The following is a 13990-nucleotide window of genomic DNA, read 5'->3' as shown; positions in this document are numbered from 1 at the left end:
CCTGGCCCCTCCCCCTCCCTCAGCCCTGAAAAGCCCAAGCCCCCAACCATCTGTTGCCAAAGGGACAACCTCCCTGCCCCCCACGTGCTGGCCACCTGCTCTGCCAGCTGACAGCCTGGCCCCTATCCCCCCCCCCCATATCCCAGCTTCGGGGGGCCGGCCGGGCCCTGGGGTCTAGACAAGAGGAAGAGGATCGGGGTGGTGACGGGCGGCAGCTAAATGAGGGGCCCCGCGCTGGTCATCGCTGCTGCCCAAAGGGAGATTAGTTGAAATGGCCAGCCTGCTAATGGATTTTAATGCCCAGGCCTGGCGGCAGTTGGCAAGCCCACAGGAGGAGGGGGGCTCGGAGCGGCGGCAAACAGCCCCACCCACCTCCCAAAGGCCCGCTGCCTTTCCCGGATCCCCCAAGCCCCGAGGGAGCGCAGGGCCCCGAGAACGCGCCCGGCCCGAAGGGTCACCAGACCCCGGACCCACCCCATCACCTCAGTCCCCCGCCCCCGACCGGGGCTCGGGGTCAGAGGATGGACAAGAGAAGCCTTTGTGGGCGCTCGGCTTGAGCCCTGGAGCGCCGCGGACCCGGGACTGGCCGGGCCCCGCCGGGGAGAAGCAACTGTTAATGACAAATATTTTCGGGGGGCGGCCCAGGGCGGGGTCTCGGAGCGCGGGGGGAGGAGGGGCTGTTTTGCATATTGAGCAGGCGCTGGGCCAATGGGCGGCGCCTTTCACATCCTGAGGGGGCGGCGGGCCAGTGCGGGGAGGTGGGCTCTGTCCGGGATATTGAGCGGGCAGTGGGCCAATGTGGGGGGCACGGGGCGTGGCCAGGCGGCCAGCTCGGACGTGGCGGCGGGGAGGGCTAGGTCGTCGTTTGCATATGGAGCGGGCGGCGGGCCAATGGGCGGGGACGGGGGCGGGGTTTTGAGGGCGAAGGGGGCGCTGTGAGGGGGAGTCGGGGCTGGGGCGGGGGGGCGGCCCCCCCAATGGAATCCTCCCGGGAGCCGAGCAGGCGCGTGCGTGTGCGGCCCCCACCATCCCCCGGCCTCCGTCCCTGTGCCCGGACTCCGTCAGTCGGCGCCGCTGCTGCAGAGCTGTCCCGGGCTCGGGCCGGGACTGGAGCGAAGCCGGGCTCGCTGGGGTCCGCAGGAGGCGGGGGCGCCGGGGCCCCTGGATGTCCCGGAGAGCGGCGGCGGCCCCCGAGACGAGCAGAAGGAGCGCAGTAAGCGGCCTGCGCTGCGGGGCCCGCCGGGGTCGGGCCGGGCTGGGAGGGGGTGGGATGGGGGGCCCCGGGGAGGGCTCGGGGCCCGGAGGGCTGCGGAGGAGGCCGGAGATGGGGGGGGGGCCTCGCTAGGGGAGCGCCCCCAGCCCCGCCGAGCCCCCGCCCCTTTGTCCCCACCCGAGCTGTCCGCGGCCTCAGCCCGGCTGCCGTGGAGGCGACTCCCGGAGGACCCCGCCCGCGGACAATGCGGGCCTCCTTCCCCCGCCCCCCATCCGGCCCCATTCACCGACCTGGGAGGCCCGTGGGCAGGGGGGCGCGGGGGCGTCTCCCTGTCACCTGTCACCTTCCCCCCTGCCAGCCCCCCTGGTCACAGAGCCGGCCGTGCGGGACCCATGCCCCTGCCTGCGCCTGGTGTCCCTGTGTGCCCGCGAGATGGGTTGGGGGACTCTCTCCCCTTGGAAGTGGAGCTTGGCGACTGTGTCCCTGTGTGTGGCCGGCTGTGAGACAGGTTGTGACTCTGCAGGTTGTGTGTGAGTGAGTGTGTCTGTGTGTGTGTGTGTGTGTGCGTGTGACTGTGTGTGGGGTGGGTGTGTGTTTGTGGTTGTGTGTTGGGGTTTGGAGGTGATGTGTGTTGTGTGGAGTGTGTCGTGGAGGGCATGTGTGTGTGTGTGTGTGTGTGTGTCGGTGGGTGTGTGGGTGTGGGGTGAGGTGTGTGGAGGGTCTGTGGGTGGGTGTGTGGAGGTGAGTGAGTGTGAGTGTGCACCCGGCAAGATGTGTTTTGTGAGTCTGGGCCCGGTTCTTCCCGCTTCCCCGGCCGGGAGAAGATTGGGGGGTTTGTACTTGCGGCCCCGGGATGTAGGTTTCCCTGGGCTGTTTCCCGGGGCGTGGGAGTTTCCCGCTGTTGTGGGGTTGTTTGTGGGGAGGGTGTTTGGGGGGGGGGGGGCTGTGTTTTGTGTTTGAGGGCTCGGGAGAGGGTTTGCCTTTGTGGGGTGTGTTTAGTGAAAATGAAAGGTTTTTCACAAAGTGTTTTTCTGGGGGGGAGAGGGATTTTTTTGGGAGTGAATGTAAGATGAGGGGCGGGGGGAAAGGGGATGTTTGGGAAAAAAAGGGGGAAAGGGAGGGTGGCTTTTTTGGGGGGTTTTCAAATGGGAAGGTTTTGGTAATTGTTGGGGGGAGGGAGGGGGAGGAAGGAGAAAGGGGAGGATTTTTGGTTTTCAGGGGGGGGTTAAGTGAGAGGGGTGGGGTGTTTTTGGGGGGGGAGTTTTGAGAGGGGAAAGGTTTATGTTTGGGGAGGGGAAAGGGGAGGGGAATTTTTTTGTTTTTCGCTTGTTTGGGGCCCCAAAATTTTTCAGGACGGAGGGTGAGTGAGTGAAGGGGTTTGGTGGGGGAGGGGGGGGAAAGACGAGGGCCAGAGAAAAGGGAGGTGTGTTGGGAGGGGGGGGGGAGGAAAGGCGCCGGGAAGGGAGTTCCCAAGAAAAGGGAATTCCGGGGGGTTGGAGAGTGGGAGGGGTGAGACTGGTGTTGAGCCCAGGTCCCCAGAGGGGGAGAGAGGAATGGAAAAAAGACCCAAGATTCCAAGGACCGCCCTTTTCAAAAGGTGTTTAACCCTGGGCCCTGACCTAGACCTCCTTGCCCCAGACGGGGACTTGAAAAGGGCAGAGGTTGGGCGAGGAAGCCGGGTTTGCCCCCGAGGCCCCCCGCACAGTGGAGGGACGAGGATGCGCTGGAAGGGAAGTGAGTTTTAGGGTGAGAGCGGGGGCCCGGAAAGTCCCGGGATGAGGGTGGGCGAGGCGGGAGACTAGGTCAAAGAAGGGGCCCTCACCCCGGCCTTGGGGGTGGTTTTGGAAGCCCCGGCCTCAGGTCAGTTTTTCTGTTAAAAAAAGAGGTAATTGGGGTTTGATGACTTGGGACAACGATTCCCAGGTGAGGTGTTATCAAGAGAGAAAGGGATGGAGAAAAAATTGGGGGGAGAGAGAAAGGATCGGAGAGAAGAAAGGTTTAGGAGGAAAGAAGAAATGGAGGCCAGAGAGATGAAGGGATGGAGAGCTGGAGTTAATCCCTCTCCGAGACGTTTGCACGGCTCCTTAAGGTTTGCTTCCATCCATTATCTCCTCGGATCTCCACCAGAGCCTGGTGAGAGGAGGTGCTCTGGTTTTTTCCGTTTTACAAATGAGGAAATTGAGGTTGAAAACAGCTGATCCACCTGCCCATAGGGAGTTCAAATCTGAGGTAGAATTGGAGGAAATATCTTTCAGGCTCCACCCAGCTCCTTTCTCCAGCTCATGGAGAAGTAGGGGGTGAGGAGGATGGAGGGGGTGAAGAGCAAGGAGAGGGCCAGAGCCGGAGGGGTGGAGCTCGGGCCGAGGGGAGGTGGGAGCCGGGAGCCGGCTGCCCGGGGCTGGAGGTGCCACCTCTGCCCCTTCTGCCCTCTCCCCAGTACCTGGGTCACGTAGAGGTGGAGGAATCCCGAGGGATGCACGTGTGTGAAGATGCCGTGAAGAAACTGAAGGCGGTGAGTGAGAATCCTGAGCAGCGTCCCCGTTCGTTAGAGCCTGAGCTCAGTCGCCATCTGCCCCGGCACCCCCACCCCCTCCTGGAACCTCCCCCATCAGCGCTGTCTGTTAGGGATTCTTATTATACTGGTTTTCTATGACGTCTCCCAAGTTAGCTTATATATATACACATACATTTATATGCATGGTGTCTCCTGCGTTAGCTTATATATATGTACATACATACATTTATATATGTACACACGTATATGATATCTCCTGCATTAGCATATATATATACGTACATACATTTATATGCACACACATTTATATGATATCTCCTGCATTGGCATATATATACATACACACATATTTATATATGAAATCTCCTGTGTTATCTTTTATATATACACACAAATACATTTCACACATACACACACACATACACAGGAAGTCTCTTGTGTTCAGTTATATATATATATATATATATATATATATATATACATATATACACACACACACATATATATGGCATCTCCTGTGTTACCTTATATATTATATTATACACACACACACATACACACACAGATGTACGCACACATATATATGTGACTTTTCCTGCATTAGCTGTCTCACTTTTGTTCTGATCCCCAGGGCCTAGCAAAGTCCTTGGTACACAATAGGTGCTTAATAAGTGCTTTTGAATGAGCGAACTGGAGCAAGGCTAGGAGAGCAGTGCTGCCCCTTTCCACTCCCAATATCCCCCTCATCCTAGTCTCCCTTTCTTCCCTCTAGACTGGGCGGAAATCTGTGAAATCTGTGCTGTGGGTGTCGGCAGATGGGCTGCGTGTGGTGGATGACAAGACCAAGGTATCCGCCTCCCCCTTGCCTCTCCCCATTCCCCTCTGGGGCCTTGATCCCGGGGACCCAGAAAGGGTTCTTTCTGGGAGCCTCTCCAGCGTTCCCATCCGATCCCTTCCACTTTCCCTACCTGGGAGAAAGAGGCTTGGACAGAAAAGTGAGTCCCTTCTGTCCCCAGCTGGGCCCCTCTTACTGTGTGATCTTGAACGAGACTTTTTCCTCCTCTGGGTCCTGAATTCTCCATCTGTAAAACATAGCTTTCGTTGCTGAGGCTCCTTCCAGCTCTGCCATTCCAGTTGTTCTCCATTGCCAGTGTAGATGCTCTAAGACTTCTGGTCCTGATGTCCCTCCTCTGTCCCTCCCTCTAGGACCTGCTGGTGGACCAGACCATCGAAAAGGTCTCATTCTGTGCCCCCGACCGAAACCTAGACAAAGCCTTCTCCTATATCTGCCGGGACGGCACCACTCGGCGTTGGATCTGCCATTGTTTCTTGGCACTCAAGGACTCGGTCAGTGGCCCTGAAACCATAAAACCCCAACCTATCCCCTCGGAATCCCAGTGGAATTTTTTGGACATTTATTAAGCACCTACTGCATATAAGGCGCTATGTTACCTACTGGAGGGGAATACAAGGACAAGAATGAAAAAACAAGCTCCTGTCCTCAAGTAGCTTACAGTCTACTTTGAGGGATTCGAGATATAGACTATATAAAAAAGCTTGGGTAGTTTCTGGAGAAAAGGGGCATTAGCCACTGAAAAGGGCAGAGGGAAGAAAGGTATCTTTTTGTAAGAGACGGCTCCTAAGGGATGTCTGGGAGACCTGGAGGAACCAGCCTCCAACCCCAGCTGGGTGATGCTGGCTAAAGCATTTGGCCTCTCTCTGCCTCCTTTCCTCAACTGTTTTGATGAGGATCAAATGAGCTAATATTTATAAAGTGCTTAAACCCAGTAGGTGCTTAATAAATGTTTGTTCCCCAAAAGTTAGACTTTGCAAAAGGAGGGAGTTAAATGCTGTGCCATCTTTGCAAAATGAGATGCCCCATTTGGGAACATGACTCTAGGCTACTTTAGCTGGTGTGGGGAAGGCCTCTGGGGGAATCGTATGAGTTAACCCTAAAAATGGAGATGGGAGCCTGCCTTCTGGGCTCTTAATGGCACCTTGAGGGCCCATCCTCCTCAGCTCAGCCTGATGGGAGGGATTGGCCAACTTCCTGAGACCGCCTCAAGAGCATCTGCTTTTTTGCTGGCCTTCTACAACTCCCCTTTTGCTTTCCCTTGTTCCTGAAATGATCTCCGCCTTCACCCCGATCCCTGGGTTTCTCCAAAGCTCAGCTCAAGGACCATCTTCTGCCAAACTCTGATCCCTAACCATCATCACCCCTTGCCGCGGGACCGCTTTCCCCTTCCCCTATTAAGCTTCAGTTATTTACGATAGAGATACAGCTAGTGTGATAGAGATAATATAACATACTCAGAGCATGATGCACTTATGTACATCCCTAACCACTGGACCACTAGCCCCTCCCCCAATTAAGCTCCTTCAGTCATTTTTGATAGAGATACAGCTAGTGTGATGGAGAGAGATAATATAACATACCTAGAGCATGACGCACTTATGTACATCCCTAATCACTGGTCCGCTCGCCCGTCCTCCAGTCAAGTTCGTTCAGTTCTTTACGAACGATTGGGCAATATAACAGAGAATGCGATGTATGTGCACACATATAATCTCTATTATATACATATATAATAAGGGACAGCTAGATGCTGCCATTGTGCCTCGAGCACCAGGTCTGGACTTCGGAAAGACTCATTCCAAGTTCAAACCCAGCATCGGATCCTTGGTAGCTGTGTGACTCTGGGCAAGTCACTTCCCCGTGTCTGCCTCAGTTTCCTCATCTGTAAAATGAGCTGGAGAAGGAAATGGCCGGTCCCTCCAGGGTCTTTGCCAAGGTAACCCCAAACGAGGTCCTGAAAACACTGAACAATGACCTGTGCTGTGTGTCCGTATGTATACATGTGTATCGCAGAGGGTGACAGAGACAGGCTGGCCTGGGAAGCAGGGGAAGCTGGGTCGGAGTCCCCGCCCCAGAATCTCCGGGCCAGGACCCTCAGTCTCGGCGCCCGGCTTTTGTTCAGTGTGAGCGGAGAGCTTCTCCTCCCCAGAATTCCTTGGCCCACACGGTGCAGTGACTTGGCTGGGTTTGTGCTGTTCCCCTCCCCCCATAATGGAAAAACAAGTCCTTGGGGGGGCGGGGAGACGGCTTCCTCCTTGTCCCTGTTTCACCAGCTCCCAGCCTGAGCATCTTCCCTCGGAGGCCCAGGGCTGGGGGTGTTTGGGGTGAAGATACAAAGCGTCCCTGAGCTCTGATCTCCACCCGACCCTCTCGCAGATATGAGTAGATGTAACCTGGAGGAACGCTAGGGCTGTGCAAAGTCCCCGGGGACGCGGGGCTGTGGCTCAGTGGCTAGAACGCCAGACCTGAATTCGAATCCTGCCTCAGGCCCCTCAGTTTCCTCATCCAGAAAGTGGGTCCTACCAGCCCTGGATCCGTTCTGATGTTTGCGTTGCTTTTGCAAGGATTCGGCCACCGAGGGTGGGGGGCGGGGATTGGGGGTGGAGTGTGGGACGAGTAACATTCCCGGCAGGCCACAGGAAACAGTGTGAGCCCACAGAGGAGCACACGGTGCTCTTTCCGGGAGCACAACTCCAGTTTGGTGGAAAGGAAGAGAGTGTGGAGGGGAAAACAGAATGAGAAAAGGCTGGGAAATAGAGAGCAGAAGGTCTCAAGCGCCAGGCCAAAAAAAGCCCTGAATGTCAGATCTAGTGCACCCCACTGAGCATGGCCCAGACCCTGCACCCCGGGCTTTTCCCTGAGACACACCTGGGCCAGAGTGGTTGTTCCCAAGGCCCTGTATGTCTCCTCCATCATTCAGATTGGGTAAACTGAGGCCCAAAGAGGGCACAGGTTGCCCAGATAATCTAGAAGGAGAAGGAAACAATTCTGGGCAAGGGAAGTGGTCCTAAGGTAACACACATGAAAGGGGGCATTTGAGTGGAGGCCTCTCTACTCCACACTCGGGTCACTGCCAAGCTGCTTCCTGGCCCAGCCCTCCCCCCCCCCCCCCATCCCCAAAAAGAAGCAAGAGAAAGTGCTTGGCTGGGTTTCACAGAAGCCGCTTCCCAAGTTCGGTGTGGCTGGGGAGCAGGTGGACGCACTTCGCAGATGCCCCCGGTCAACAGCAGGGGGGGAGTGGGGGGGTCAGCGGGCGGGGGCTGCAGCAAGCAGGGGCCGCAGCAGGTGGGGGCGGCCGCCTTTCTGGAGGCCTGGGGTCTGGACCTGCCTTTAATTTGGCATCTGGGTCCCAGGGACCCGTTCTAGGGGTGAGGGCATCCCAGGGAGAGGGGCCAGCGGGGCCCCCAGCCCAGGCCTCCCGGGGCTCAGAGGAGGATTCCAGGGAGGAGAAGGCGGGAGCGGGGCCCCCAAGGGATCCACGAGCTCGGTTCTCCCGGTCCTGGAGGCAGGGGAGACTTGGGAGTGATGGGGAAAGGAGGCAGATTTTGCTTAACTGAAGGGCAGCCTCGGGTCCCGGCCGGTCGGGGCTGGCAGGGGCCGCAGGTGCCATCTGGGCCAGGGCGGGCCCTCGGGAGTCCCGGCCTCGCCCTGAGCGGCTCCCCGTCTTCCCCCGGCCTGCAGGGCGAGCGGCTGAGCCACGCCGTGGGCTGCGCCTTTGCCGCCTGCCTGGAGAGGAAGCAGAGGAGGGAGAAGGAGTGCGGGGTCACAGCCGCCTTCGATGCCAGCCGCACCAGCTTTTCCCGCGAGGGCTCCTTCCGCCTCACCGGGGGCAGCCGGCCCGCTGAGCACCAGCTTTCAGAGAAGAAGAAAGGTGGGTGGCCCAGCCTGGGAGAGGAGCCAGGAGTCCAGGGGGCTTCCGGCAGAGGAGGGGCTGGGGGAGAGAGTCAGGGGGCTCTGAGTCCTGAGCCCCCAGGCCGGAGTCCTTGGGAGGGGGGGGGCCGGGGCGGGGTTCTGCTCCAGCAGTCCGGGGGCGCCGGCTGTGTGATCAGCCTTCCTCCCCTCTGCCTCACGCCCACCACAGCAGAGGCAGCCGCCGTGCCCACCGTACCTGCTCCAGGCCCTGCCCAGCCAGGCCACATGTCCCCAACCCCCGCGGCCACGTCGCCTGGGGAGAAGGGGGAAGCGGGTGCGCCGGGGCCGGCCCCCCCGGGCCCCGCGGCTGCTGCCATCCCCCGGCGCCACGCGCCCCTGGAGCAGCTGGTGCGCCAGGGATCCTTCCGAGGCTTCCCCGCCCTCAGTCAGAAGAACTCGCCCTTCAAAAGGCAGCTGTCCTTGAGACTCAATGAGCTGCCCTCCACCCTACAGAGGCGCACTGACTTCCAGGTCAAAGGCACAGGTGAGAGGGGGCAGCAGAAGGGGGGCCTGTGCCCAGTGAGAGGGGCACGGGGCTGGGCAGGGGGCAATGGGGGGACTGTGCCCAGTGAGTGGATGCTGGGATGACGTCCCATAGAAAGGACCCCAGTGGGAATCGTGGGATGGACCAGATGATTGAAGAATCGTAGATTTAAAGGCCTTAAAGATCATCTGATTAATCCCCTCATGTTACAGCTGAGGAAACTGAGGGCAGGAGAAGTTAAGGCAGCTGGGCAGTGCAGTGGTTAGAGTGCCAGGCAAGAAACCCTGAGTTCAAATCCAGCCTCAGAGCCTTCCTGGCTGGACAATCCCAGCCAAGTCACTTCCTCCGTCTGCCTCCATTTCCTCATCTGTAAGAGGAGCAGGAGCAGGAAATGGCAAACCGCTCCCATGTCTTTGTCAAGAAAACCCCAAATAGGGCCATAAAGAGTCAAACGGGACTGAAAAATAACTGGAAAACAGTGAAATGCCATCCGAGAGAGGTGGCAGAAAGGGGGAGTTCAAATCTAGCTCCTTGGGTTCAAGACCAGAGGCCCTTTCCAGGGAAGGGGCAGAGGGCGTTGGGGCAGCTGGTCCTCATGGGAGGCACACGGAGAGGTCCAGGACGCACGGGGGACCCCTGGAACCGAGCATCAGTGTGGGGAGGGAAACCAGCCCTCTGCCCGCAGGAGGAGAGCCTGGCTGAAGGGGGTCTGCCAAGAAAGGCCTCCCCCCACCTCCCAGAACGAGCAGAGGCAGGAGCTCGGGGTCACCGGGCGTCCTCCGGGGTCCCCTCTATCTGCCCCACCCCCAGAGTCTGTGTCCCCAGCCTGGCCCAGTGCCCGGCACCCAGAAGGGCGCCCACACGTGCTTTCTGTCCCCCTGCCAGTGCTGGAGATGGAGCCCCTGGGGGCCAGTGACAGTGACGGCATCAACGCCCTATGCTCGCAGATCAGCTCCTCCTTTGCCAACGCGGGCACCCCTTTGGCGGGGGCCCAGCCCGTGGCCGCAGGTAACGCCACAGGGTCCACTGGGGGAGGGCAGGGCTCCCCTGCCCCCCATGTGCCATCTGCGCTCATCCCTTCTCCCCCAGGGACAGCCACCTGGACTGAGCCCAGCCTGCCCGCGCCCCCGCCCGGACACAAGCGGACGCCCTCGGAGGCCGAGCGGTGGCTGGAGGAGGTGGCCCAGGTGGCCAAGGCTCAGCAGCAGCAGCAGCAGCAGCAGCAGCAGCAGCAGGGGCTGCCCGGGCCCCGGCCCCCCGCTGCGCCCACCTCCCTGCCCCCAGCTCTTCAGCCCTTCCCCGCCGCGCCCGCCCCCATGGCGGTTTTCCTGCCCGCCCCCCACATGCAGCCTGCCTTTGTGCCCACCTACCCAGGCCTGGGCTACCAGCCGGTGCCCCGGGTGCCCGTAGTGGGCATCACGCCTTCCCAAATGGTCGCCAACGCTTTCTGCTCTGCTGCTGCCCCCTCGGCCACCCCGCTCCAGCCAGCCACCCTGGCTGGGAAAGCTGCCCCCTGTCCCCCGGCCCCGCCCCCGCGGCCCAACGGGGCCCCCTGGCCCCCCGAACCCGGGCCCTCCCCGGCCCCCGAGGCGGACCCCTTCGAGGCTCAGTGGGCCGCGCTGGAGGGAAAGCCGCAGCCCGAGCGGCCGTCCAACCCCTTTTCCGGAGACCTCCATAAGACTTTTGAGATTGAACTGTAGCCGGGGGGGCCGGGCCCGTGGGCGCCCTCGCTCCAGCCCAAGTCTTCTGTACATCTCCCCCCGAACCGGCTCCGTACTCCCTGGGGCCTCCCACCCTCAGTCTCCTCTCCCTCCTCCCCACTTCTGTCCAAAGGGAAGAGTTCATATCCGGGTCATGGGTGGTAAAGGAGGACGTAATTCAGGGATGGGCCCATGTCACTGCCCCTTGGACACAGAACTGGCCTAGCACTGCCCCCCCTCCCTCCTGAGGCCCTGGGCTGGGCCGTGGCCCTCTCCCCCTGTTTCCCCTCACAGATCAGTTACTTTCTTCTCCCTGCTGCCCTGAGCTGGGGTGGAGAGGTGGGGTGTGCGAGGGAGCACCCGCCCCTGGGGTCCACGCCCGAGCACAAGACAAGGGCCCCCAGCCCACCCCACTGCCACTGCCAATGCCCGGGGGACGTCCGGCCGGCCCTCCCGCCCGGGGCTGGGGGTGAGGGAGGAGGAGAGGGGCCTGCACAGAGCCTGGGCAGGTTGGGGAACGCTGCTCAGTTACCTCACTTCTGTGCCCGTCGCCGAGGGAACGGGGGGGCAGGGACCGGATGCTCGGCGGGCACAGGGACTGTGCCCGTCGCCGCCTGGACTTTTCTATCTTTTATCTCCAATTTTTTTTTTTTTTGTATCTAAACCTGCAGATTTGTATTATACCATGAGAGCCAATAAAGAAAGAATATAAAGGAGCTTTGGGGGGTGGGGCGAGGGTTCCACGTGTGTGTCTTGGCCGGGGTGAAGGGGGCAGGAAGTTTGGGATGGCAAAGGGCCAGGGACCTGCGACCCCAGGACCATTCCTTCATTCCTTGCTGGGACAAGTAGGGAGCTTCTACTTTGGTGCTTGACATGGGGAGAAGGCCCAGAGTTGGGGGGCCTATTTAATGGTTCTTGATATTGTGGGAGAAGGCCCAAGGGGAGCCCCGGAAGTCCCTGTGGAAGCGGCGGGGTAGCCCGTGTTGGAGAGAGTAGGAGGAGGGGAGGCTGTTAACGGAGCGGTCCCAGGGAGCCTTTTCTCTGGGCCAGGCCCCGGCGCCGAGGGCCTCCTGGGGACTCCGGGCGTTCCAGACTCTGCCTCCCAGGGTCCCTGCCCTCCGGGAGCTTACGTTCTAGCAGAGAAGGACAAACACCTCTGAGGTCACAAAGGGAGGGAAAAGGAGGAGGAATCAGAGACCACTTCATGTGGGACTCGGCCCTGGAGCCCAGTCTTGGGGGCGGATGTCACCTCATGAAAGCTTCAGCGGCACCCTGGAGGTGAGGGCCATCAGCATCCCCATTTCACAGATGAGGAAACTGAGTCTGAGAAGAGTTACATGATTTGCCTCATGGTCACCAAAGTTACTAAGCCCCTCAGGGGCTCTGCCTTTGTGGGAGATACTGCACGGGTGAGGGGGAGGAGCACTCCCTCTCTCTGTCCCTGCCTGGATCCGAAGCCCAGAGCACCCAAATTCACCCCCAGCCCGGGGGGCTCCCGGGGCCTCAGCTTCCCCCCTTGTTCTAGATCCGAGGCCCCCGGGCCCCGAGGCTGTGCTGGCCAGAGGGACCTCCTGCATGTCCCGACTGGGCCCGAGGCGTGTTTCTCCTGGCATCTTCCAAAGCATTCCGGCCCCGCCCACAGTGCCCATGTTTTAGCCAGATGTGCCGGCCTCCAGCCCCCCCTGGCTCCGGCCCAGAGGGCGTTGCCATTTCTCCTCCAGATGCCGGGGGAGCCGCTTTATGCAAGCACCAAGGAAAAGTGCATTCTGGAAGGGCCCCGGTGCCCACCGAGGGGGTGAACACCCCCCACCCCTTTTCCAGAGCTCCTGAATAAAAACAGCCACGTTTCCCCGGAACCCAAACTTGGCAGGCCCATTTCCTCACAATGACCCTGAGGGAAGCTTTATCTGCCTTTGCAGTGGGAAGTCCAGGGTCACCCAGCTGGGAAGCATCTCGATCCTGCCCCGTGTTTGCAACATGTTGGGGGGAGGGGACGTGGGCACAGACAGCATTATTCTACTTAACACAGAAGGAAACTGAGGAGACCAGTTCACTCCCAGTCACACAGTCGGGTTCAGCTGACTCTTTCCACATGAACGATGCTGCCCGAGATTAAAGCTGGGATGGGGGCCCAGGGGCCTTTCTGGCCCTCCACCCAACTGGTATCCACGCCACTTAGCACAGTGCCTGGTACATAGTAGGTACTTAATAAATGCTCGTTGACCAACTAACCACTCCTACCTTGTCATTAAGATGAAAAACAAGCATTTATTAAGTTCCAACTGCCTACCATATGCCAGGTAGGTAGTAAATGTTAGAGATACAGAAAAAGAAAGTCCAGGAGCTTACTTAGAGGTATCTCTAGGTGAATTGGCACAGAACAGCAAGTTAGGCTCAAAGTCAGAAATACCTGAGTTCAATGCTGGAATCACTTGACTTCTCTCAGACTCAGTTACCTCAACTGCAAAATAGGAGCAATAATGGCCCCTTCCAAGATTGTTATGAGGATCCGAAGAGATTATATAAGCACCTGGCACACAGTAGGTGCTATATAAATGCTAGCTGTGATGGAAAACAATATGTATACAGACAAGTAAATGCAAATTTTCTTTTTTTAAATAATAGCTTTTTATTTTACAAAACACATGCAAAAAATAGTTTTCACCATTCACCCTTGCAAAAGCTTGTGTTCCATATTTTGTTCTCCTTCCCTTCTTTCTTCCCCCTTCTCTAAACAGCAAGTAATCCAATATAGGTTAAACGTGCAATTCTTCTACCCATATGTCCACATTTATCACGCTGCACAAGAAAAATCAGATCAGAAAAGGGGGAGAATCAAAGAAAAAAAAAAACAAGCAAACAACAAAAAAGGTGGAGATACTATGTTGTGCTCCATATTCAGTCCCATAGTCCTCTCTCTGGGGGCAGACGGCTTTCTCCATCACCAGTCTATTGGAACTGGCCTGAATGACCTCATTGTTGGAAAGAGCCACATCCATCGCAGTTGATCATCGCATAATCTTCTTGTTAATGCAACATAATTTCAAGAGGCTGTAAGTGTCCACAAAATGGGAGGCTCAGGAGAGGACGACCCAGATGGCGGATCTGAGGTTGATGGAGGAACAGCTGGTTAGAGAATCGAGGGCTCCCGGTTTCCTGTTTAAACTCTCTTGTTCACCATTTGGAGGTAAATTATTGTGATGTGGAGGAGATAGAAAGTTAGTCCCATCAGACTCCTAGCGACAGGATTGGCCAAACTAGATGAATTGGGGGCTAAAGAGAGAGAACCGATTTCCCAGAAGTCCAGGGA

The 13990-nt window shown here is 58.4% G+C and overlaps 1 protein-coding gene across 1 annotated transcript; it reads left to right on the top strand.

The window, feature by feature from the left end:
• Window positions 1-271: 271 nt before the first annotated feature.
• On the top strand, window positions 272-11413 carry NUMBL (NUMB like endocytic adaptor protein). The gene is made up of 11 exons (XM_031961633.1): window positions 272-697; window positions 1066-1213; window positions 1572-1721; window positions 2566-2573; window positions 3447-3725; window positions 4501-4575; window positions 4935-5075; window positions 8266-8455; window positions 8666-8980; window positions 9866-9988; window positions 10070-11413. Exons 1-11 carry the CDS (start codon window positions 272-274, stop codon window positions 10678-10680), a joined length of 2466 nt encoding a protein of 821 aa, XP_031817493.1. The 3' UTR covers window positions 10681-11413.
• The last annotated feature ends 2577 nt before the right edge of the window (window positions 11414-13990 follow it).

The sequence above is a fragment of the Sarcophilus harrisii genome, chromosome 3 (genome assembly GCF_902635505.1).
Source record: "Sarcophilus harrisii chromosome 3, mSarHar1.11, whole genome shotgun sequence".
NCBI classification, from domain to species: Eukaryota; Metazoa; Chordata; class Mammalia; order Dasyuromorphia; family Dasyuridae; genus Sarcophilus; species Sarcophilus harrisii.
Note: the sequence above shows the minus strand (reverse complement) of the source record. Positions and strands in the feature narration are given on the sequence as shown.